The sequence below is a fragment of the Anthonomus grandis genome, chromosome 12 (assembly GCF_022605725.1).
Source record: "Anthonomus grandis grandis chromosome 12, icAntGran1.3, whole genome shotgun sequence".
NCBI lineage: Eukaryota > Metazoa > Arthropoda > Insecta > Coleoptera > Curculionidae > Anthonomus > Anthonomus grandis.
Genome location: NC_065557.1, coordinates 21,542,823 through 21,570,321, shown reverse-complemented (window position 1 = coordinate 21,570,321; position 27,499 = coordinate 21,542,823). Strand labels below are relative to the sequence as shown.

The 27,499-nt window shown below is 31.6% G+C and overlaps 1 protein-coding gene across 3 annotated transcripts in view; it reads left to right on the top strand.

The window, feature by feature from the left end:
• LOC126742674 (uncharacterized) overlaps positions 1–26,858 on the top strand; it is a 71,652-nt gene extending 44,794 nt beyond the window's left edge. For all 3 annotated transcript variants that reach the window (XM_050449419.1, XM_050449421.1, XM_050449422.1), the window contains exons 3-8: positions 1,726–1,889; positions 2,496–2,690; positions 8,589–8,692; positions 8,940–9,053; positions 14,202–14,304; positions 25,253–26,858. In XM_050449419.1, the coding sequence (XP_050305376.1) occupies positions 1,726–1,889; positions 2,496–2,690; positions 8,589–8,692; positions 8,940–9,053; positions 14,202–14,304; positions 25,253–25,459 (887 nt within the window). In that variant the 3' untranslated portion in view covers positions 25,460–26,858. The remainder of the gene's footprint in view (positions 1–1,725; positions 1,890–2,495; positions 2,691–8,588; positions 8,693–8,939; positions 9,054–14,201; positions 14,305–25,252) is intronic.
• Positions 26,859–27,499: the final 641 nt, after the last annotated feature.

Genomic DNA, 27,499 nt, shown 5'->3' with positions numbered 1-27,499 from the left:
AATCCAGTAGTCTATTATTTACCTTATATATATATTATTAAATTGCATAACACCATAGTGAGAAAAAATCTCCAAAAGTTCACACTATTTGGGTGGTACATTCAAAGGTTTAAAGTATGCCTTACTTACAAGTATTGAGTAGTTGAGTAGCGAAGGCGTTGAGTAGTTGAAGTCCCCACAAATTAGCATCTGGGTGGTTCTTCACTTTATCCAGATATAAACATAATTTAGATAAAAAGCAGATATAATTAATATGTTCATTAATTATATCTGCTTTTTGAGGGAAAGATAAATGTGGCATAAATAAATTTTAAAATGTCCAATGGTCAGAAGGGATGAAACATCTTTGGCAGTGGTAATCGGTTATATTTGTTTTTTTATTGCTACAAAGACACCACCACCGTCATACTTCTTTGGACAAGTCGTCATCCTATCACGTCGAAAGATGGAGTATCTTTCATTGTCAATAATCTCATGGTCTAATATAATGTCAAGAACTATTATCAAAGGACAGTTTAAGGTCCTTCGAAACCTCCTAGTACGAACCTTGAATTCAACTTTGATTGATCTTTTTTCCAGGCTGCCATACTTTTGCTACAGATCCTTGAAATCTTTTCTTACATTTGCACCATTTGCTTTATATTGCACAAGCAGTCCTCACAGAAGAACAGTACTATACGAGGGTGTGTCATCAGTGCGCGTATATCGCTGGATTGTGAGCAATCCTTATAGACCGTATTTTTGCAGAGATCACATGGTCCTCCAAAAAGGTCTTTGATGTTGTTGTCTTTAGTGATGTCCACATATATACAATATTTGTTGCACCTAAAACACGCACTTATATTTGGGGGTTAAATTTTTTTGGTCTGTCCTAAAGAACAAAAAAATTATGATTTTCTAATTGTGCTATGCCCTCTACCAACATTAATTATGCAAGAATCGCGACATTTATATTTGTTTAATTCAAAATATCTTTAAAGAAACTTATTGTTGTATTAATAAATTCTTTGACGGACGTCGGTTGGTTAGAAAGTTTCTTTTCTAATTAATCTGACAAATTGACAATAATATTTTAATCCAGACTAATATCACGCGGGCAGTTCAATATTGTCCTGCAAAACATTGGGTTTACATCAATAATTGTTGACGGGTGCCTTAAGGAGATATATCCCATGATATGTTTAACTATGTGTATCTAATTCAATATACATCTGTAGAACTTCAATCAATGTATTTTTTAGGATATGTTGTAACGTTTGCAACATTTCTAATAACTTTCTGCCATAGCACGTTTTTATTATCAAACCGTTCATAAAGAATTCATATTGAAATCAGAAAATGAACATTTCAGGACCATACTATTTAAAGAATATTTTAAAAACCTAAGTTGTTCATAGTTGTGGAAGATTATACAGCATTTAAAAAACCAAACAGACCAAAAAAGGAATGAACAGTGGTTCTAAGATTGTAATACATGTTTTCAAAGAACGCCATACAAAATATTTTTTTAATAAAGTGTCGGTTAAATCATGTAATTTTCTAGTGTATTTGATATCTTCAATATTTAAAAACGACTATTGAGTATATTAATTCACTCTTCCATAATGTGAACCACATAAACATGAATTGTGAGGGCATGCTGTCTTTATTTTAATACCTTTTTTTCTGGTTAACACAAAACAACAGTACTGTATTTATCTAATTATCTCTGTAATTATATTTCAGATGATAATACATCTGATTGTTCCCGGTGCCATCGCCATCGTAGATCTCCTAAGAAGAGACCTACTAAGAAAAGTGCAGCATCAAAAACTCAAATGAAGGAATGTTGTGCTTCAACTTCGACGGCAACCAATATAGATCTAGTTGATTCTGATTCAGGAGATGAGGTATTATATTTTTTATTTTTTACTTAGTGTGTTTCTAATGTTCTATATTGTGTTTGTGTCTCTTTCTTTCTTTTGTTATATATTTTCGTAGTTGTTATAAAGTCAGTTAGTAAGGTATTTATATTTTGCATTGATAAGTCATCTTTAGGTTTCATGCATAAATATGAGATGACGTATTTGTGTCATTTGTTTAATTAAAATTAGCCAATTGTTGCAAACCACCGATGACGCTTTTTTCTTTTAAAATATATATACAAATAATATAAAAATTAATATAAACACAGATTTTACCGAATATTCTGAAGTCCTCGTGCTAACCATCGTATTGACTAGAATTTTAATTTCTGATTTCCTTAGATATTTCCTCTTCTACTGATTTTCATTAAGATACAAGCATAAATACCTTACCTCAACACAATAACAAAAAAAAATGCTGGAGACAGTGGACATGCCAACATTTTTTGCAATTTCCTGTTAAAGCTGAAGTGACAGAAAATAAGTGGACACATGAAAAAAATGAACATTTTCATAACATACCTACATATAGAGTTTCATTTATTTTGTTTGAAAAAAAAAACAAAGTTTTTTACTGTTTCCGTTATGCAGATTAACCCAGTTGTAACCGAGTCGCACAAGGACTCGATAACGAAGAAGGTAGATACGTTCTTTCAAAGATTTGAGTCAGACGATGATGATTACGATTCAAAACGAGCCAAACCCGCGACTATGGCGGAGAAGAAAAGCAAAGAATTTTACACATTTAATTCTGATACTGAGGAAGAACAGGAAAATACACAAAAGGTAAATATTATGTATTTTAAAGGACTTATTAGAAATTGATATAAAAAACTGTATATTAGTAATGTTTTTACTGTGGGTGTGAATTATACGATAGATGCACGAAAATAGTCAACTGATTTATTTACACAGCTACATACATTACTAAATACAATTACTTACGACTACTAGAAATATTTATTTTTACCGTATTTTTTTACTACTGTTGATGTCCGATTTAAATATTCGATTAAATACGCGCTAATATTCCGAATTGCCCTGCAACTGACAACTGTCCTCCCAACGGCGACGAGGTTCCTTGTACACTCGGCAGAACACTGTCCAGAAGATTTGTTAACCTTCGGTTGCCTCACTCCGGAATGACGACGAACACCTAGTATTAGCGGCGTTGCCAATATCATACACTGATTTCATCCCGAAATAATTCCAAAGATGGTGGATGTCGATATTGGCAGAAGGTTCCCCTGTTCCAACTGGATCTCTTGTAGGAATAACAATTAACAATTTTCTCCAGATAATGACGTTGAAGAGTATAATAGCACCGATTTTGCACGCCTGCAGACTTGAAAACTAAACTTCTAACATGCTGCGAATCATCCTACATTCTAGCTTACCCAGTCCGTATGCGAGTTTGGGAATTGCTAGCCTTCTCATATCCTCGGCAAGCAACTTCTCTTTTAGAGAATTTTTGGTAACCGGGTAGAAAGTCTTTCTACCAATCTCTTAATCAGTTCTCATCTTGAGTGCTTGCCCGACTCTGGGGTTAGATGGACACAGCTCTTGAATTTTTTCCGAACTTTCTACGGAAAACCGACACTTAAAAATGCTTAGTCACACAGCAGTGTCAAATTCAACTCTGGTTGGATTTGCTGCAACTCAGCGTCTTCGTGGTTTTTATTTTTGTACGCAGCTCACTGATGTAGTCCTTACCGGCAAAATCGGTTTCTAACGAGCAACCAAACTTTCCTGCGTCTGATATGGGAAACGAATCTGCAACGTCAATAGCAATCCTTTCAAAGGGACTTCCAAAGTTGTACTGACGCATCAAAGTAATCTGCGTTCTCTCCGGCCCACTTCTTCTATTATAAGCCTTAACAGAATCCAGGAAGTTGTTTCCTTCTTTTCTGGAAGTCTGAATGCATGGCTTTTTAGTTGCCTTACTTGTGTTAACTAAATTCTTTATATAACCTATTGTTTTTAATATGCTCTCTTTGTTTAATATTCTAATATTCAATTCCATGTATATAATCATATTACCTTCTGTAATTATGCTTTTTTTGTATTGGTGGCTAATAAACGTCTTATTATTATTATTATTATTATTATACTTCTCGCACATACAACGCATTTCTCGCAGCAGTCTTGAAGTTTACCTTGCTGTTAACCCAATAAAATCTTCTCACAGGGTCTTTGTTCGTTCAAGGTGGCCGCCTAACACGTCGCGCCGGCCAGGATTTCCTTTGGCAACTTCGAAATCCGACATTTAGGCACAACGATGTGCCTTCCTTCTTCTTCGTCGTCAACCATTTTTCGCTTCAAGAGTCCATCTTCCAAAATTACGGACTTCTATTATGCCTATATGACTTGAGATTGGAAGAATATCTGACAACTTCTTCCCAAGTTGGCTTCTTCCCCTCCTTTATCCAGGTTAGGACTATCTGAATATCCGGATCTTCCTCTTGGTCTCTTATCTTAAGATCTCCGTTTTGCCAATTATCATCGACGATCTCCTCTGTTACAATCCTCTAAGCAGAGTGTTCTTGATAGGGTATCTACATTTTCATGGATTCTCCCAGCTCGATGTTCAGTGTCAAAGTCGAAAACTCCTGTAGCCTTTCTATCCATCTTGCCACTTAACCCCCTCCGGATTTTTAAACTGAAGAAGCCATTAAAAGCTGCATAATATGATAGCATCATGAACTTTTTTCCATAGAGGTACTTATAGAAGTGCTTCATCGCTTTGACAACAGCTAGGAACTCTCAGCGGTTGACGCAATAGTTACGATATGGCTTGGACAACGTCTTACTAAAATAATCAATGACTTTTTCTTCGTGGCTATCCTGAATTTGGGACAGCACGACTCCTATGACCACATTGCAAGCGTCGGTGTCCAGTACAAATTTTCTTTTGCGTAATGGATAACTCAAGATAGATGCGCTTGTCAGAGCCTCTTTTCAAAGGTCAAAAGTTTCCTGACAGTCTTGGGACCATTGGAATTTCCGTTCTTCTTCTGTCATTTTGGTCAATGGTTTTGCGATGTTGACAAATCCCACCACATAGCGGTAGTAAGTGCATAATCCTAAGAAACTGCGTAGCTCATGCTTATCTTTGGGAACTGGTCAATCTTTGACAGTCTGGACTTTTGTCTTATCGGTTTTCGTACGAGAATAATGTCATCAAGGTAACCAGTCAAGTTTTCCAGGACAGTTCCCTTAAAATTATTTCCATTAGTCGTTCAAAGTGGCAGGAGCATCAGCCCAAATGGCATCACGTTAAATTGCCATAATCTCGCACCCATCATGAAAGGAGTTTGTTCCCAATCTTCAGAGGCCAAATCAGCTTGCCAGTATCCACTTTTTGGAATTGCCATATGTAAAACCTCTTATAAAATTTCAATAAATATATTTACTGCATCAGAGGTTAACCTGTTTGACCTAAAACCAAATTGTTTATTATCAAAAAAATTATTTGTTTCAAAATGATCCACCAATGCTGATTTGTACGTACGGTTTCGTAAAAATTGGTAGAATCGAAATTGACCTATAATTGTCTATACAGGGTGTCCGGAAAGTCAACGATAATACTGAAGGGGTTGATGGAGCAACTCATTAGCACCCAAAAAAACATAAAATGACCTTAGTAAAAAAATCGATGGTTTTCGAGATATTGGCATTTTAGTGGAAGGCATCAAAATCCTACTCAGATTCAATCAAACAATCAAAAATCTGATCCAGAGGATCTTTGTCACGCCTTAAAAATAGATATTTTTCAGATTTTTTTTTTAGCTTTGCAACACTGATTAGCCATTTTACTGATTAGAAAGACAAACATTAAACTAAACAGTCAAAACATTTAATAGGACATCTAAAATGAATTATTACTTATTTTTGTTTTTAATACCTCAACTTTGACCCCTCATACTGAACCAAAAAATTGTACGGCAATTTGGCTAATACCTTATAAAGTTGGCTCATTTAATCTACTTTTAAAATCACTCAATAGGTTTTAAAAAACGGCTAAACTACTTTTTTGATTGTATCCTAAAGTTTCTGTTACCTTTTGCTTTCGATTTGTTTTTGAGTTCCTTTTTCTGTGGACTGTGTTTTGTAAGCTGTTTCTTTATTGGTTAATCATTTATTATGCGGTTGCCGTATACCGCCCAAGAGTATAAAAACATGAATTTCATTTATGGTAAATGCAGAGGAAATGTTCTAGCAGCATCTAATCTTTGTCAAGAAGGATATCCAAATTTGGCTCGATATCCTGACTATCGTATAACTATCGAATATTTATTAATGTTTACCGCTCATATTCCGGAGGCAGGATGTCTCATGCTCCTGTATCGATAGGGAAGGCCTCGTATTATGTTGACTAAATTTTAGAAGAAATTGAAAATCATCTGACTATTTCGGCATAAGCAATCGAAAGAAAAACAGGGATACCGAAATCGGTAGTAAACGACATCACTAGGCGATTTCAATATCACCCACAACTTTGCACCCGTTGAACAATATTATGTTCAACGGGTGCAAAGCCTACCTCCTCGAGACTACGAACCACGCCTACAATTTTGCCGCAGAATGTTGCAAGCAAATCAAGAGGATCCGAATTTTTTAGATAATATACTGTGGTCGGATGAGAGTACATTCAAAAAGGGTGGTTTTATGAACACTCAATTTGCACACTTATGCGTTGGAAAATCTCCACTCTGTTCGAGAAGAAAGGTCGCAGTACCGATTTAAAGTAAACTTGTGGACCGGTATCTTGAACGAACGTTTAATGGGCCTATATGAATTAGCAGAAAATATGAACTGGCAGGCTTATTTAAGTTTTTGTCAAAACGATCTACCAATTATTTTAGAAGATGTTTCTTGGCCAGTCGCCGAATAATGTGGTTCCAAAATGGTGGTTGCCCGGCACATGCCCATGACGCTCGTCGATATTTAAACCAAACTTACCGCAACAGATGGATCAGCCGTCTTGGTCCAATTTGATGGCCTACCATGTCTCCAGACCTAAACCCCCATTTTTTTTACTGCGGTTTCATAAAAGAAAAGGTTTATGCTAGACCAATAAATAATATTGCTGAATTACGGTAGCGAATAAATGACGCAGCCCAATATCTTAATGCTGCCAGTAATGCAAGATGGATCAATAGGTCACTTATTAAAAGATGCCACGCCTGCATTCACGTTGGTGGTAGACAGTTCGAACATATTATTTGATCTTTTAAAATTTTTCTAAGTTAAATAAAAATATTTTTTGAACATAACATAATTATATATTTGTTTTATTTTTTTCATAAGGTACCTAGATTAGATTTTTGTTTCACTCTATCGCAATAACAATAAACCGCTTTTTAAAACGTATTGGATAATTTTAACAGTAGATTAAATGAGCGAACTTTTTAAGGTATTAACCAAGTTGCCGTGAAATTTTTTGGTCAAAGTTGAGGTAATAATAAGTAATACTTCATTTTAGAATGAATGTCCTATTAAATGTTTTGGCTGTTTAGTTTAATATTTGTTTTTGATCAGTAAAATCGCTATTCGGTGTTGCAAAGCTAAAAAAAATCTAAAAAATATCTATTTTTAAAGCGTCACAATCGAAAATCTGATCCAATAGTAGGATTTTGGTGACTTTCACCAAAGTGACAATATCTCGAAAGCCATCGACTTTTTATTCAGTTCATTTTATGTTTTTCTGGGTGCTTATGATTTGCTCCACTAGCCCCTTTAATATTATCGTTGTTGGACACCCTGTATATTGAGGATATATGCCTTCCTTTATACAACAATTGATTTATTTAGTTAAATTAAATATTAGAAATTTTTTACGTGTTTCACTATATCTGTATTTAACCCATAATAATCAAAAGTTTTTACATTTTTTAAAATTATAAATTATTTTTAAGTTATTATGACTTACCTAACTTTATTAAAACTTATCGTTTTAAGTTGACATTTTGGATATTTTTGGTGTAGACTCGTTGAATAACAAAAAAAAATATTTTGTCTTAGACTGATTTAAGGCGAATCTATTTTGTTGAAATATTTTCCTTAGATCAAATTTTTATATTTGGCGTCATATCATGTGTCCGAAGAATAAAAAATAGCTGTATCGTCAGCGGTCATTATAAAGGGTAGCAGCACCAAGACCGTTACCTGAGGTAAACCACACTTAACATATTCCGATCTGTCGTATCGATAATCTTTAAATAATTTAAGTACACTTCTTGGGATTTCAGTTGGTTCCCACTGTTTAATTAGCATTGTGTAAGAGACTGTATCAATATTTTAAGTAATACCAGTAAGAGGTAATAAAAAAACCTCAACCATCAATTGTAACATATACAATGTGCTGGATTTTTATATTTTTTTCTTTAAACTAAATTATTGCCACTTAAATACATCTTTACACTAAAAAATGGTACCAAACCACTATTTTCAATTTTAAAATATTTAAAATTAGAGAGCTTAAAACTTAATCAAAAAATGGTTACCGCCAAAAATTTATACGGTTGGCATCTAAATTTCGGTGCACGTTACCGTAATGTGCATCGAAGTTTATTTGGTACAGGCTATATACATAGTATAATCATTTTGCTTCTTTTGCGTTATTTTTTAGCTAAAATAAAATTGTATATTAAGCTATAATCAATACTAAATACTAATTTGTAGGTTCCCAATGAGCCAGTTACATCTAAACCAAGTACAAGTAGTGTGCCAATTAGCAACATTGTGACAACTGGCCTAAAGTTATTAACATCAGCTCCATCATTAAAGTAAGTAGATAGCAATTTTCCTCTCTGCTGGGTTTGACATAACCTGACAGTATTAGTACTAATAGTTAACGTACAAACAAGAAATTATTTGATAAATAACTAAAATAACATGAAGAGACTACAATAGAAACACATTTGCTACTAGTTTAGTTTATTTTTACCTTTTGAGATGTCTTAGCAAACTTCTTTTTTTCATATTTGAATTGTTAATAATTTAGTTGATAATTTTCGATTTATATGTTTTCAGTTCCGATAAGAAAGTGCAAGACATTTTTGCATATGTAGATGAGGTCATGAAAGAATGTGATGAGGTGTTTGTCTTAGAGGATGATAAGCCTAAGGAAAATATACCTGAGTTGAGGTAAATAAATTTATGGATAAATTAAAAATAATGCTTTTTAAAACCAGTTTCACAAGGTTAAGGGTTAATTAAAACTTATTAACATTGGTTACCAATGAACTATTTTTATTGTTATGCCGTAATTATTGCGTGATTAACAAATTCACTCGATTAAGATATAAAACGATTGGTGTAAACGTATCACCAGAGTCGACAATGTTGCGTATCATACACAAAGAATTATATATTTTATATTTTCATAATACGGTATATTAAATGTTAGTGCTTTTATAATTATTAATATAAACATTGCATTGAACATTTTTAATTACTACTTTAAATTATATAGTTATCAGTGCATCTTTTGAAGCAAAATAGTTAAATAACGTGTGCTTCAAAAAGTGCGCGTGTGACCCAAAAATGTATAATTTTCATGTATATAAATATAAGTTGGGTCGAACCAAGAAAAATAAACCCAGAAATTGTGTTTTTATATCATCGGATAATATTTTTTATGAGAGGTTTATCATATAGAATAAAAACACTCAAAGGAATTTTACATATTAAATAAATAGTTATTTATAACGAACAAGAGAAACTATTTTGTTAGTTATAGTATCATATAAGTTAGTTTGAAATAATTAAAATGTGAATAATTTTAAAACGGAACATTAAATCATTAACTAGTTTTCCTTATTTACACTGTTTTTAGCAGTTAGCAAAATCTCTGATTGTTGATGATAATCTAAGATTGATAATATCTTTTAAGATGTAATTATCATTTTATGTTGTATGATTAGATGTATCATTTTAATGTTTTTTTCAATCAATTTTTTGTTAATGTATATTTTTTTTTTATTATTATACCGAAGCCTTTCTGCGAACACTAGCATTTTTTCAAAATTGGTGTCCGCATTTTATTGCATGATCTGTCTGTGGATCTTCCATTTCATGCTATCAAACTGTATGCTCGAGTGCTCTGAGGTTCTTGTTTTTGAGTATCTGTGTATTTGTCCCACATAAACGCTCTTGCAATTTATTCTGTCTTCATATTTAAAGACTATTTTTATATCAGTCGTTAGTCCTCTGGTGAACTTAACAGGAAGTACCTAAAATCCCTAATGGGAATGTATACCGGCAACTGCAGACTGCGTCACGACATGAATAGGATTGGTTTGGCGGGAATTGCCGAATGCAGACTATGCATGAAAGAAGACGAGACTGCACATCCTATGCAGATGCCCAACACTAGAGAGAATATTCACTAAAAATAGCTTCCTTAGTAAGTAGCGTAGGTGGAGTTCGCAGGTTTAGGATCAAGAAATCAAAAACTTCTTTTTTTGAAAAGGTTTCGACGTTTATTTATGTCTTTTTTAAGGCTGTTTACTATGAAGAAGCTTTTTTGCAAATGACTGCAGTCGACAAAGTAGCTTCTTCTCAGTAAACAGCCTTGAAAAAGTCGTAAATAAACGTGGAAACGTCGGCACCTTTTCAACGAAGGAAGTTTTTGATTTCTTGGTCCTAAACCTGCGAACTCCGTCTACACTAGAGAGAATCAGGCAGGTCATCTTCGGAAATACCTTACCTAAGACCGAAGACATTAAGAATGCTTCTTCCAGTCAGATTGTCAAACTCTTAAAGAAAGCAGACTTGATTGGGGGAGTATAAGCACCTAAGAGTGAGCCACAATAGACCTAGGGTCGCAGTGGAAGGACACAAGGTGCCCCACTCACAACAAACCTAACCTAGTTCTTTGGTCACTCTTTCACGGTATGTTTTAAGATTGTTTATATTTTAGTTACTTAAAATTATTGTACATATAAAGAAGGAGAATTCTTAAATATATACATATTGTATTGTCTGTTTTTATTTTATTTGTAAAATTCTTTTGATTACTTTTATCTCTGATAACTTTTTATAAAAAAAAAATTAGTGTAACAAACAAACAATAAGGAGGAGGCAATAATATTTTATTCGAAATGTCGATATAAATACCAATTATATTTCTGTTTTATTTCCATTAGTCCCATTCAACTTAAATATATTGTTGTTTTGGTCGAACGACAACTCCGCATATAGAGAAAAATTATATTTCAATATTAAACACAATAATGCTATAAGACTTCCGGTAACATGTGAAATCAAGAGGATGCGATTGCAAAAATACTGGCCGATCAAGTAAATAAACAGAATAAAAGTACGTTTTTGATCCAATATAAATACGAGCATAAAAAATTATAATTTTAACATCTTATAATAACTAAGTGATTAAGATTTTTTGTTTTCACCTGGTATTTCGGCGTATAAACGATGCAAGAAATTATAGAAAGAATTAGATTAACAGAGGAAATTAACTAAGCAAACAACAAATTGTTTCAAATATTTTATTTATTGATAGTCATAATAAACATCAAAGGTTGCCTAATGAATATTATCAGTATCTAGTTGCTTTTACTAAAAAATATTTTACCTTTAACGAATTCTGTACTTTTATTTTAAAATAATAATGGGCTTTTTTAGCAATATTATTTGTTATATATATTTTGTTTCTAATAAAAATTATTGTAAAATGTTTCATAGGGATTTGTCGTCGTAAACTAAATACAATATATATTTTAAATGCGGTACATTTATGTGCATGATTAATTCAATTGCTTAGTTTTCCATTTTATTTTTAACATAAATACATAGATGGACTACATAACAATTTTAATCTTATTAATTTTTTTTTATAAAATAAGGTGTTGTGTGTGTTGGCATTTGTGTTGGAAAATATCCATTCCATAAAAATACACTTAAAGGTTAAATAGAGACTGGCTAACCTCAAATTTAAAGTTTGCAGTTTTATCGGGTGTTGACAGACTTTCAGAATAAGGTATCACTCGATTACCCTTTCAATTTAATGGTTAAGTAGAGTAGCTAAACTTCGCCTTTTTTTGTCAAACATATATGTTTACAAAAATAAAGACATTTATTATTATTATTGTTAATTTAAGATTTTATTATACTTGCAACCTCTCCTAGGGGTTAGGTTGGGTTGAATTAAATTTATGATAATTAAGTGTCCCATTTAAATATTGAATTTACGTACTTATGGTTTTGAAAAAATATAACCTATAATAGCTTTTGTTTTGATACCCTTTTGATATTTGTATATTATTATGTACCCATTAAATTTGTTTTTTAAAACATGTTATATTAACATTAGGTACCATCGTGCCGAAAAAAAACTGGGACATTAAAATTTAGGTAGGGAATTGTCTCCTAGTCTATTATAGTAAATCGCATTCCTTGGGTATGGTATGCATAATGCATATTTACGCATTATGAATTTTTGGAGTCTTAATAATTACATATTTAAATAATAATATTGATACAATACATTTTTATTTTTCGATATTTATTTTTATTTGGGCAACTTTTATAAATAAACCAAAACTAACTAATATCTTTTTTGATAATATGGAATAAAAAATTATTAGTACTTAGTAAGCGCACCGTTGTTATCAATTACAGCTTGCAAAGATCGTGGCATACTTAAAATTAAGTTTCATCAGCGTATTCTGATTTCTAGGCCTAAAGTTATCTTTATACATATATTTTGCCATTTTACCTCAAACGTTTCCAAATCAATTTCCAATCAAAGTGGGTTGATATCAGGGCTTTTCGAGGGCGACGGTAAAACTGGAGTTCGTCTTTTGTCTAGATAGTTTTGAACTATACGGGCTGTATGTGTAGGAGCATTATCATGTTGGAAGATAAAATCTTGCCCATAGACTACACCAACCGATGGCATTATAACATTGTTCAGGATATTGCAATATCCTAAGTCATTAAGCCTTCCCTGCACTATTTGACAAACGCCTGGTCCTCTAAAACTAATCCAGGCCCAAACGTTTATACTAAAACATCCACTTTGATTAGTCTTATGTGTATATCTTTCATCACATCTGGTATTAGAAGGCCTGTAAACGCGGATTTTGCCATTATTGCACGATTGAAAGGTTTTTTCATCCGAAAATATTACGTATATGTTGTTTTTGTGTGCATATTGATGGGCAAATTCTAATCTTCTCTGTTTGATTGCTTCAAAAATATTTTATTTGTTGCACAGCAACTTTTAATTTCCGAATTTCTTATCCTACTACGAGCTGTATTAGCTGAACCAGGAAAATGCGTGGCTTCTTTCGCTTTTATTGCTGTTTCAAACGGATTGTTTCTTAGAAAGCCAACTAACTCTCTATCTTGAATGTCGTTTGAAATTTTTGGTCGACCAGATCCTGAATTTCTTACAATAGCTCTGTATTCTACAATTTTGCATTATCTAAGGAAACGGTATTTTTACTAATGCCCAATTCTTCCGCGATTCTTCTTATAGGAACTCCATCTATCAGACTAGTGTATATTATCGCTTTTTTGTTGAAGAGATAATGCAGGCATTTTGAAAGAACGATTTTGTTGACGCGGCTGTCACAAAATTAAATTAACGTTGACAACAAAATATATTATTCTAATAGACCAAGAGATTTAGGTTTTTTTTTTTCGGCACGAAAGTACTAATTCTAAATATTGCTGCTTTACATGTAACAAGCATGAGTATTATTTTATATATATATTTCTGTAAAAAAAGCAAAAATATTGATTTTTTAATTTGATTATCTATTTTATGTTTCACACAGCTCTCCATCAGTTTGTATATACCAAGCTAATAAACTTATGTTTATTTAATATATTTAAATCAACTTTAACCAAAAATTCAAATTAACTAACGCCAAACAGTGGCAGTGAGTATCTAGGGCGCCTTTTAAATAATTGTCAGTGGCCTTAAAAATATTTGTATTTTTATGATAGTCCTGAAGATAGCACAAATTAACTTTAACTTTTTAGCTACAAAGTGTGAATAAATTGTCCAAAAAGTTGTCTCTTTCAGAGTTGCAATAATTGATAACTTTAAATAAATGTATAATGAAATCAATAGGAAATAATTTAAAGGTATAGACTAATGTATATAGAATAATATTCTTTAAATTGACCGCAGTAATAATAATATAGTACATAGTAACATTATATTAGCTAAGCCTTATCCCGATTATCCGTAGTTACCCATTGTTTGTGAAACTGGTTCTAAATGATATTTATTAGAGTATTATTAAATTTCGGGGATTTTAGTCTAACAGATCTTAAAAAGAAAACGGCAGAAATCTTGGCAAATGTCGAAACTGAAGCAAAAAATCTAAAGGACATATTTGATCTGAAGGCAAAGGAAACAGAGGTAAATGATTATAGTTTCTAGCATTCAATTTGTTTAATACTAACGCTTTTCTATTCGTGAATTACAATAACGTTAAATAATGTATCCGTCAGTAATAAATATAATTATAAAAATTAAGTCCTGGGATTCTTGACCTATATATAATACATTCTCTGTTTTGGTAAATAATTAATTAAACACTTTTGTCGTAATTCAAAACAGGGTTTTTTTTTACCTAGGAGAGCCACCGGAAGTGTTTTAGTTATATTACATTTGGAAGATCCTTGGATCTTGAGTCAGAATTTATCAAACTGCCCACACGAAATGATTCAAAATGCATTTTCAAGCGATATCTACTTTTCTAAGTAGTATTTCTGGTTTTAAAAATATACGATATTTTTAATATTTTTTAACATTTTACTTTCAAAAAGTTATTTCAGCGTATGTAATTGACCAATTTGAAGAAAAATACCGGGATTGAAAACGCTCTTAAGCACACATTTCGAGAGATTTTTTTTAATCGAAAAAGTCTTTAAGTAGGGGAGTTTCCTTAAAATGGATAATTTAAATTTTATAGCTGTAAAATATTTCTGCAAATAACAAAAGATTAATTTTATTAGATTTTTTGATAGATTGTTAGCAATGATTTTATTTCTTTCTTTTGTCATAAAAAATAGTAAATCAAAATGTTTTCATATATTATAAAAAACATTTAAATTTCATTTTAAAGTTTTGCATCACCTTGTTTTTATACGGAGAAATTATAATTCTTGCTCTAATTTTTCTTTAATTAATATCTTTCGTATTCGTTGCATTTCGTGTTCCTCGATAAAAATGTTAACAATTTTTTTTGTACCATTTTCGGTTCGATTTTTAAGGTCAAGTTAGTTACATTTCACGAGTTCAAGTAAGTAGATGCCTCGATAAGTCATAACTGAGATTGACTATGCAAGAATAGTGGCTTTACTTAAAGAAGGCCATTCTCAAACTTTCTTGGCTAATAGAGTTTGGGTTTAGCAAAGTGATGTGTCTCGCACTTGGAACTGTTATCTCCAGAATAATTCTCTTCATGATAGACCGAGAAGCGGTAGAAGACGTTACTATCAACAGCAGAACCGTTATATTTACTTAACTATCCGAAGAACCCTAACTATGGCAATACCAGCACTCCAAAGAGATATGCTTGAAAAAAATAATTTTTCGGCTGTAGACTGGGAATTTTAGAGTATTTCGAGGCAAATTGGGGTTTCTTTGGACTGTTGAAAAAATATGTACAACTTTGATCAGCTGTAAAAAATTTAAAATTTGCTTTGGATTCCAAGTATTTCCAAGTATTGGATTCCAGGTATTAGGCTCTACATTACGGAGCCGAATACTGCGAACAGCTTTGAGGCCCCGCCGAGGGAGCCAACAAGTGGTGCCAGGCTTGCTCACCCCGTACCACCCTTTGCAGGAATATGTGTGAACTTTAAAGATGTTATTGACAGGGCCAAACCCAGATTTTGACTCAGCAAGTCCAGATTATACAGTAAATTATGTAGCTCAAAGTTATTTTCCGATATTATAATTACCATATATGATGCAACAAAATCTACTTTAAATATTATTAGAAGTGTGTGTTTCTATTTATTTTTGTCGGCTTGATGATTTTTATAGTTAAAAGCCTAAATTGTAGCAAAATACTTGAGTATACGTACTATAAACAAGTGTAGTGTAATTTAAGTAAGTGTAAAACAAGTGTATAAGTAAATTAATAATAAGATGTAAATTTAGTAGTAGTTTTATTAACTTCTATTACAAGCATAAGTTACTTATGCTTCTGGGTAACTTGTTGATTTACATTTAATTAGGAAGTTATATCATGAGAAATAATTTTGTAAATTCGTAAATAAACATTATTTATTACCTTTGTTTTTAATTTACCTAGGTATATCTAGCCACTGATTAATTTACAATTACATGATTATTTTTAAAAAAGCATGAGCTCATTACATACTACCTTTTGTTTAATTCTGTTCTGTTGGGTTTTTTTAATAAAGCTAGATAGTTGTTGGTTTATACTATTTATTAACACCGAGGACGGTCAAAGATCTACTCCGCTGAGCCCGATCAGGCCACCTACCGCTAACCAATAGCGAGTCGCCCTTGGCGTAGAGATATTCAGGGTTGTCACAACTAGAATAAATGTACAGTACTAAGCCTGACAGAACACTAACCATATGTATATGATAGAATTAACCAAAATTAGAACTATTAAAGTAGTTAGACATAAATATAACTTTTAAACAGCTTACTTAATATTTTTGATATTTATATCCCTTTTCTCCGTAGAAGTTAGAACATTGAAAGGCTAGAGTTAGTATAAATAAATAAATAAGTAAAAAGCTTGTGTAGAAATGGCAAAAAATCACTTTATAATTTCATAAAAATGTGTCACCTATTTTGTGCGCAACGCTTCAATAAAATATCAAGCATTTTTTAAAATAAAATATGAATAGATACTCTACAAAGAAGTCAATATTCAAAGTCTAATGAATTAAACGTTTATAAGAGAAAAGGGTACCAACATCGCATCGCAACGCAGAAAGAATATTCACCAGTGATTTCAAAAAATTTACTAATAAAGACATACTTTAAATATAAGCAATATTAGGTACCTTATAAAAAGCATTTTTATGTAAATTATATAAAATAATCATATATACGTTTGGCGAGTTGAATCGTAGCCGATCGATAGTTCTAGCCTGGACACTTATGCCCGCTTCCATCGATACCTCACAACAGAAGCCGAAATCATGCAAGGCGGCGACCGCATCGCGATGGCAAAAATTCCGCGCTGGGGCACATATTTTGCGTTGATTCGAAATAATATTTTACTGCAGTTATTATTGTAGTTTATAGTAAGATTACGCATTAAAAATTTTAAACTACCAAACTATTTTGATACTCGCTTTGAGTTTTAAAAAGAATAAAAATTCGGTATTTAAATTAGGTGGGTAAATTAACAATTTTATTTTTAACTTACATTTTACAATCTTAATTTTATTTAGAATAATGCCTACCTCTTGCTGCATTCCTGTGTAAGCTCAGAAAAAATTAAAATGGATTTTAATTTTTTTTTTTTGGTTTTTTTTGATTATCTTCGGAATCATTCAAATTTTCGATTTTTTAAATAAGCAACAAAAATTTGGCGTAGGTACCTACCTAATTTTGTTTTCGGCATTAACATTTTTACGAAAAAGTAATACAACAATGCAAAAACTTTCCCATAGCAACCAAGATAACCCACAAAAGTGTCAAGAATAAGTTTTTGAAAATTTGTTTTTTTTTCGATAATCTTCAAAACCACATAAAATATAATATATATATTTTTTCATATGGCATATTCTTTTACAAGTAAATAATGTGCAACTTTGGGGTAAATTATCCATTTTCGTATTTTGGCGGTAGACGAATTTGAAACACCGTTTATGTATATTTTTCCAATAAAATAAATAATAAAAAATATTTAAAACATTTATCATATACCTGAAAATACGTAATAATAAAAAAAATATATTATCTTGTAAAATGTAAAATATTAGGTCCCGCGGTATCTCCACTTAGTCGTTCCACTGTACGGCGTGCGCCACCAAATCTCGGCTTCAATTTTGACGCCACGAAACCAGTGTCACGGCTAGAACTCTCGATCGGCTACGGTTGAATCTTACGGATTAAGTTTTAATGTATTAGACCTAATAGATAGAGAGTAGAGATAGAACGACTGCATCGGTAACCTCCCACCGATAGCGACGCCGATTCTCCGTACCGCTCGCAATGTGAATTTAATTTCGGCTTGCTCGCAGTGATTTTTAGCAAGCGCTTGGAGAGTTAGCGTCGAATCAAGTATTGGAATTTTACGCGCACACGAAAGATAAAAAATTTTAATATGCTCAAATCTTAAAAACCTTTGGTGAAAACTAAATACAATATTCTAAAATAAAATGAAAAATAACTCTTAAACAAAATAATAATTCTGATTAAATGGATTATTTAAGGTGTTCAAATACACCTCCTTGTTGGGCTTCACAGTATCCCAAACTGTCGTAAAATTCTCTACGTACATTGGCTAACATTTCAGGTGTAATGGACCTAGAAATATTAATAATTCTAAGTCGCAATTCGTCCAAATTAACGGCTCTTTCATGTCGGTGTTGGTAAAGAATTTCCGTCAAATAGCCCTATAAGAAGTAGTCGCAAGGCGTCAGATCTGGAGATCGCGGAGGCGATGGTATGGTACCTCTTGTGGAAACAAGCCGTTCAGGAAAAGTGTTTGTTAAATAGTCCTGCACTTGTCTAGCGTTGTGAGCGGGACATCCGTCTTGTTGAAACCAAATTTCCTCAAAATTAACATCCAAGCGTAGTACAGCGGGTATAATATCTTGTTGCAATAAAAGTAAATATCTCTCAGAGTTTCAGGTACCATCAATAAAAAAAGGCCCTACAGTGTGATTTGGCTAAAATACCAGCCCAAACATTTACCTTTTGCGGGTATTGAGTTCGTAATGGTACACTCAAATGTGGATTTTCCCGAGACCAATATCTCACGACTGAAGAATTATGTCGACCTAGAAGAGAAAAAGATGACTCGTCTGTAAATAAAATATTACTTGTGAAGTCGTCATTTTGATCAATTTTTTCTCTTAAGGTTTCACAAAACTCCAAGCGTTTTATTTGATCTTCTGGAAAAATTTCTTGAGTGTTTTTAATTTTATAGGCTTTGTACTTATTTCTTTTCAAAATATCACGCACTGTACGACTTGGAATATCAAGTTCTTCAGAAATTTGGGAGCTAGAACAAGGTTCATTTACTTCCACAAAAGCACACACTCCTCCTTTTCAATCCTAGCGTCAGGTGTTCGACGAGGTTCCTGATCGCCACTAGAACATTTTGCACACCGATTTACACATCCCGACTGCTCAAACTTATGCCAGATATTATAAATTGTTTTAGCAGTAAGGACTTGCTGATCAGGATATGCAAATATAAAACGGCCGACAACTTCTTTTGCATTATCCGCGTGACAATACCATTTAATGATATTAATATTTTGATCAACAGTGAAAACCATTTTTATTTTATTACTGTATTCGTCTTCGTATCTACCAAAGGTTGAAATAAATTGTAAACATGATCGGCTAACACGTACATAGGTATGCGAGGAATTGCAACCGGACTGATAAGCGCAACGACGACGCGATAGCCGCCCTGGGTGGAACCAAGTTTGTTCTCGCTCTACTCCGTCTCCTTCTTGCACATTACGCAAAAATCATATTCGAAATTTATCAACCGCCGAACGTGTATATATATTAAAGAAAAGTCAATTTTACATCACTTATTTTAAATACTGCCGACTGCTTCAAACAAACCTTATGTCTTTATTAAAAGTACATAATAAATAGGTACCTATAAATATATAATTTTTCTACCAAGACAACAAAAAACATAAAATCAGTTCTGTTAATAAAACCAATAACAAAACTTGAGTTTTTTCATTTTCTATAGCTTATCAATAGATAAGTGTTCTCAAAAAATATAAAGATTCTTGTATTTCACCCACACTTCTCATTCAAATTTTTATTGAGGTTTATTTCTAGTATTTCCTATTCTACTTGATATGATATTATGAAAGTATCAGTATCTATTTAATTGTGAAAACATCGACTTGAGTCACCTCTTTTCCATCATGGGGCACAAGTTCTTACCATCGAAACAGTTCACAAAAACACTCAAGTAAGACCTTAATCCCCTTTTAACCTAAAACAAAAGAAAAAAACACAGAAAATCACAATTGCCGAATGTAAATACAAAAGCCGTTTGACAACATGACAAAAGATAATAAATGGTTACCGGTAATTTCCAAATATTTTTAAAAAATCTCAAAAGTTACGCGCTAATATAACTAAGGTATTTTTTATTATATTGTGGACATGCACTTCTATATATTAGCTCATTTATTCTTCCCTCTTATTTAATTTTTAAAACCTCAAAAGAAAAAATAAATGTACTCTAGTAGTAGTAGTAGTAGTAAGGGTGGGGTAAAGCTAGAGCTCGGCAAGTAGGCCTAAATAGTCCCTTTTCGCCCACCCCAGAATCACCCACCCCTACGTCTCCACTCCCATTGCGCGGTCTCCACTGAGTCGGAACGTCCTTTTAATAAAGGCTTGCACGTTGTGCCAGTCAACAGAGTGGGCTTTCTCTTATACTAAGTAGGTGTAGATGCCTGTTTAGACTGTTGTGCCCGGTCAGGATTCCCACCAAGTCTTTGATACTTAAATGTACTCTAAATGTCATGTTGGTTTATTTCTACTTTTGTTTGCCTAGTTGTAACCTATTTTTGGCTGTATTTTTGAGGTCTTTTCATTTTTTTTTAACAACCGAATAGGAAGAATTACTTTTTATATGTGGATTTTTTCTAAATGCTCTAAAAAAAATATTAAAATGAATTTTCAATAACTCTAATAAATCCACATTTAAAAATCATCAAACAAAAATGTAAACACCATATTTAAATCATTCAACCATAAACAAAATTAATATTTTTATTCGATTTTTTTTTACTTTTTTTTATATTTTAATTTAAGAAAAAAATATTTAAAATAAATAAAAATTCAGTTGGAATTCAAAAATTTAATTTTGATATATTTTTAATTTAAGCTGAAAGGAATTCTGCAAGTTATACTAAATAAATCTTAATTACAAAACTCTCTCATAGAAAAGAAGTTCTACTAAGCTACAATTTAAACCTATGGACGGGTATAATTATATAAAACTATGGAAGGGTATAAATATGTAATTTAAATAATCTTAAAACTGCAAGTTGACCTTACCTTAAACGTCCAGAATGTTCCATTAGTGAACTTGGAGCTTGGTGTCAAAATGATCTTTGAAATAGGGCAGTGCCGTGTCTTGAAATAGGATTTTTTTCACACACCTATACACTGAGAAAATTCCAATCTAAATCATTAGTATTATAAATTAAAAAAACAAAATACAGATATGAGGAAATGCTAGCATCAAATATACAGCATTGGCCATAGTCATTGCAATATTTTTTTTCTTATTTACCTTTTAATTAGATTACCTTTTCTAGTTTGTATGAATATTTTGTAAATTAATAAGTTCGTTGGTCTTGATTATCTGTATAAGGATCACATTTTCCAAAATGTCCGTAAATATAAATCTATCCATTTTCCCTCGTATCTATCTCGTATGTCGCGGATCTATCCCAAAGCCTGAAAAACACCTTCATATGAGGACACCGCAACCTCCATGCTTTAAGGTACGCAATGTGTATTTTTTTAGACTTTTATTCTTGGAACGTCGAACTTTCAGTGCACAGTCACTCCCAAACAGATTGAAGTTACACTCATCGCTGAAAACATTCATTTTTCCAATTATTAAAGGTCCAGGACATGTGGTCCGATCGATATCTAGTATCGAGAACACAGCATATGTCGTTTATCCGAAAAGTTTATAACAACAAAGTTTATCAATGTTTTGCTTTTTTCGTCGATAAAGAATTGATAAGAAGATTAGCTGCTTGAAAGACGATTATGTCACTACTCAGCTATAATCCAAATTCATCTCCCAAGATAGATGGTTATAATAAAAAAATTAAAAACTGTAGACCACGAAAAAATCTTTAAATCCCTATTAGTATTGATTTTGGTATTACAGTTATTATTATTATTGACGAAGACAATCTACGATAATTGTAAGTGTATGCAGTTTTTCATTTTGATAAAATGTTCCTCATGTTATCTATTGGAATATTTTTGGTTTTTAAATTGGGAAGGTTTAGAAATTGTGTTGAGTGTGATTTACACCTTAATAACCGATTCTTCGAACCATTTATCTAAAATTTGTTCAATGATTGCAATTTAATTCAAAAAATGTTCTTTTAGTGTCTCTTTTAGAGTCATGAGGATGATCTCATACAGGTCGAAGGTTCAACAGAACATACAGGGTTGCCCAGTTTCGAAAGCAGAAACTTAAATGGCGGATAATGTTTTAAATAAACTACCAGTTTGTAATATAAACTATTCGAAAAATGCTTTGTTATAAAGATACAGGGTGTCAAAGTTTAATTGAATTATCTACATTTGATTATATTTTCAAAACTACTTGAGATATTTAATTGAAGCTTGGCACATTTGGTTAGATAATAAAGAGATCTTTTTATGCAAAAATTATTATTTTACTATTACCAGTGGCATGCGTATGGAAAAATCTAAGCACAATTTTATTGAAAAAAAATTGTACGTCACCGATTTATTTTAAATAAAAATGTCTGGAGTCCTCGATTAGTTCACAACGAAAAATGACTATGATTTTTTTTTCATTTAATACATAACTTGCTAAAAAATTAAATTCATTAGGCAATTAGACCTTTTTTTCAAATGTTGGAGTAGGAAATGATGAAACAAATGAGATTAATAATGTAAGTATTTTTGCATTTTATTATGACAATTTTTTAAATGTTAGGTCATTTATTTTCAAAATAATTATTATTAACATTGCGATTAAAGTTGTCTATATTAAGTTATTAATATAGACAACTTTAATCGCTATATAATCAGATTTAAATATTTTAATTAAAACTCGACACCCGCTTTCTTTGCAACGAATAATTTTTCGAATATAATTTAAATTACAAACTGGTATTTATTTCAGGTTTTGTATTTGCCATTTAAGTTTCCGCTTTCGAAACTGGACGACCCTGTATAATTGATCGTCTTTAGCTTTTTTTTACCTATATCCAACAAAAGGAAAAAGTTAGTTGAAAAATTGATTATTTTGTCCGACGGTGCAGCGTTACAATATACCCTTAACGTATGGCATAAAAATGAGTCAAAAACATTTCTTTTAAGTTTTGTACGACGGCCCAGTATGAGATTAAAGAAAAAAAATCAGAATCTCATTTTTTAAAAAACAGCGCGATAAAGAATAATACTCTTCAACATTTTTTTCAGCTAGAAACCTGACTATACCAGGTGTCTTAGAAAAGTGGTTCGCCCCTATAACTTTTTAAATTTTTAAGGTAAAAAGTTAAATTTTGTAAGTGGGTGTAGCAACCAAATTGGGATTGGCTGACGTATTCAGTTGTTTTCTATCACTTTTTTTGCAAAATCGTATTTTCGGCTCTAACTCAATTTTTTGACATGGAACTACGGTGACTCATTGCCATAGATAAAAAGTGTTTTTTTTTATAAATAATTTGGTATAAGACAATCGATAGTGGGTACTTTCAAAAAACCAGCATTATTGAAATTTTATTATTTATCTCTTGATATTGGATTGATCGCAGCGCCGCCGTCGCGTCGAAATCGACTGCAGTGATACGTGACTTACCCGATGAAAAAACAAGTAAATTATTTGACAGAAAATGCTCAAAATGCCCACCCATTTCTTGCTGGCAAAATTGTCTGAATAAGTATTATTATTAAAAAATCTCCAAATAACTCGAATTTTATCAGAAATTGACAGGTTGTCGTGATAATTCATAACAATGATATGTCAAATCACAGGGCAAGTTACTATTGTATTATAAATACCGACAAAAAACACTTCAAAAGCTCTTCAATTTATCGTTAATCTTGGATTTTTAATAGATGTTACGCAAATGCTACTAAATGCTAAAAAGTCGCCACAAAATCTATTTAAAACGTAAACAAATATATATTTATTAATTCACAGCAATCTTTGGGTTTTTTAATTGGGAAAAACTAGGTAGGTATGCGGCGCTAAACTGTTTTTTTAAAAATTCAGACTTATTAGAATTACCAAATATTGATTGTCTGGTATCAAATTATTTGTAAAAAAATACACTTTTTAATTATGGTAATGAGCCACCCCGGTTCCATTTGCAAAAAATGAGTTATAGCCAAAAATATGATTTTGCAAACTTTAGACGCATCTAGGAAAGCTGTGAAAAACAAAATACAGTAAATTATATTTTTCTAGGACTACTCAATGTAAAATTAGCAATTTTAAATTATTCTATCAAAATATGTCACGAAAATTGGGGGATCCTATTTAAAAAAAAAATGTCATTTCCGGTTAAACTGTAAGTGACAGAAAACAACTGAATACGTTAGCCAATCCCAATTTGGGTGCTACACCCATGTACTAAATTATTTTTTTAACTTAAAAATTAAAAAAGTTATAGGGGCTAACCACTTTCCTAAGACACCCGGTATATGTATGTATATATAAAGAAAATTTGTATGTATATATAAAAAAAGATGCAGGAAAAACTTATTAGTATGGAAAAAGCTCTTTACATTTCCAAAACAGATCCAATACCCTCCGATCCTTAAATGAAAACTTGAACATTGAAAGGCCTTTCAATGTTCTAAGAATGAAAACTAACTGATATAAGTAAGGAGAATATATCGGGTGTTCCAGGATAAAGAGACTACTTAATAACTTCTTTGCTTTTTAAATGAAACAAATAAATTCGGTCCCAATAAAAATTTAACATTTTTAACCTATTTAGAATGTAATTTTATATCGTGATATGTAAACCTAAATCGGGCATCCCATTTAAAATTATAAAATTAAGGTAATTTCCCGTTAAACCAGAAATCACAAAAAACAAGTCAATACGTCAGAAAATTAGCATTTACTTATTATACTTCCATACTTAATTTAATTAGTTTTGCGTAACGAGCAAATGTATAGTGTTTTCTTCTATCTTGGACCACCCGGTAAATTTTGCTTTTCAAATTGTCGAACCAATGGCTATTTTGAGCTTTATGATAATAAATGAATTTAAATTTGAATTAATATTTGTCACACGAATGTGTATATGTTTTTAATGCATACTTTTATCTGAGCGAATCCAAATAGGATAATATGTCCTGCTATGTTTCCAGCTTTCTAATACACCTAACATTTCTAATTGTTTTTTTGTATTTATTGCAGAAGAATACTGTGGAACCTACAAAAGATGCCCCTTGTTGCCCGGTTTGCCTTGAACAACTAGGTGGAGGTCGGCAAGCGATGTCTACTTTGTGTGGTCATATGTTTTGTGAGCCCTGTCTCCAGCAGGTTATTAAATCTACTAAGAGCTGTCCTTCATGTAGAAAAAGGCTTACCAAAAAGTCTATGTATCACCCTATTTATATATAATTAATTTTTATATTATTGACTTTTACGCTATGAAAAATCGTCGTTTGCATATGTTTTTTTTGTAGTGAGTTTATAATTAAATGTGTTAATAAGCATTCCATGGCGTGATTGTGATTTGTTAAAAGTAACTGTTGATTATTTAAGTTTCGAGAAGGGTGAGATCATAGTACAAATGAATTTAAGGAACATTTGTTTAGTAAAAATTTACTCTATTCTATATTCCAAAATTGTTGCTAAAGAAATCGAAGTTTTTAAGAAATAGTTGAATTTGCCCTTTTTCATTTTCTTGTCTATGATACTGGTCTGGTTAGGTAGAGATCTGCAGAAGTATACTTTTTAAGAATCTCAAGCCAATTTTTTTTCCATTCTACTTTCTCATAATTACAATATTTAAAAAAAAAATAAAGATAAAAATTTTATACGGCCTTCAAAATACTTTACTAAATTAGATTTTTATTTTCAACAATAGACCTTAATTGCGGCTAATTTACATAAGGTATTGTAATAAAAAATGTATATTTATTGTAAAAATGTGTATTTATTAAACGTACGAGGTACACATTAACTGAATGTCTAGGCAGGGTGTAAATAGGTTTAAATTATGGCCATAAATATAAAAATGCGAGTAATATTATAGGATTCTAAACAAGTTATCATCATTATGTATTTCCGTTACCCTTGGCCCCCTGTATGTTGCAAAGCGTTAGCTTCTTTTTAAAAATATTTAGACTCTTCTTTCACTGGTCCTAAAATAAAATTGAAATACTTCAAATACTAATTATTACAATATAAGTGTAGGATGTCAGTGTATGAGAGCCATCGACGTAACAAGGACTTTTCATTAATTATATAAATTATTTTAATATTTTTTTTTAAATGTGATTTCCAGATTGATTTAATAATTTGATTAGAGCTACGTTAAGTATTTATTTTGCGTTTGGTCTATATTAGGCGCAGGCAGGCATATTAACTTAACTTCATGAAAAGAATTTACTTTCAATATTGTCTAGTAGTAAATCAACACGATATTTCATACATGAAACTACTTTAATTTGAAAAAAGTTTTGCAAATAGTCTAAAAAGTGTTTTTTTACGTCTTTTCAAATCTATTTTTTTCTCAAAGAGTGATTTTCAACATAGCTGCTCGCCCCCCTGGAGAATACAAGAAGACAAAAATTACTTTTTGAGGAAAAAATACGCCACAAATTAAAAAACCAAAATAGTCGGCCTTGTTGTGTAAGACGACCGACGATTTTTGAATGAAAACGATGAATAAAAAATAAATAAAATGCCTAAATAGCTTTTTGCAGCAAAATACAGTTAATTTTGGTAGTAAATGTATTTTTTAGAGAATATTTTTATGTGAGTGATTTTTGTATTATAGTAATTATTATTTAAATCGTTTTTCTTTTCTACCATATTGTTTCCGTAGCCTTTTGTTATCCCTAATCATAGTACTTCTAGTTAGGTATTTCAATAATAATAATAATAATATTTAAACAATTTTACCAAATTGATAATTTACATAAATTACCTTCAAAAAGAAACTTAACGTCGTTTTGCCTATAATAAGTATTACTGAAATAATTATTTATGCAGTTTATGATATCTATACCTAAAATAAGTATAGTCGAGAAAAGTTAGTGAATTACTACTATCTTTTTAGAGCTAATTTCCAAAATTCCTCTCCAATCTTCAACAATTTTAGACGCCCAGTCGTTTCAACAACTATTTCACGTGTTTTGGTAAAAATCGAGTATCGAAATGTTACTAAATATTTGCTTTTAAAAGACAATAAAAATACCCCTACTCAAAATAACGACTCGTCCATCGTAAAACAGCTTCCATGTTTGCGATCATCAATACACATTTTAGACTTCTTTTTGAGCTATCTATAAAAAGCCTTCAATATTCAAGCTTATATTCGGGAAGGCCCATATTAATTAAGAGTTCTGAAACATTGTTACAAAATATAATACAGTAACGAAGAAGGTCTTCCTGGTCCTAAAGGATGTAATGGTATTAACACCAGGTTGAAGA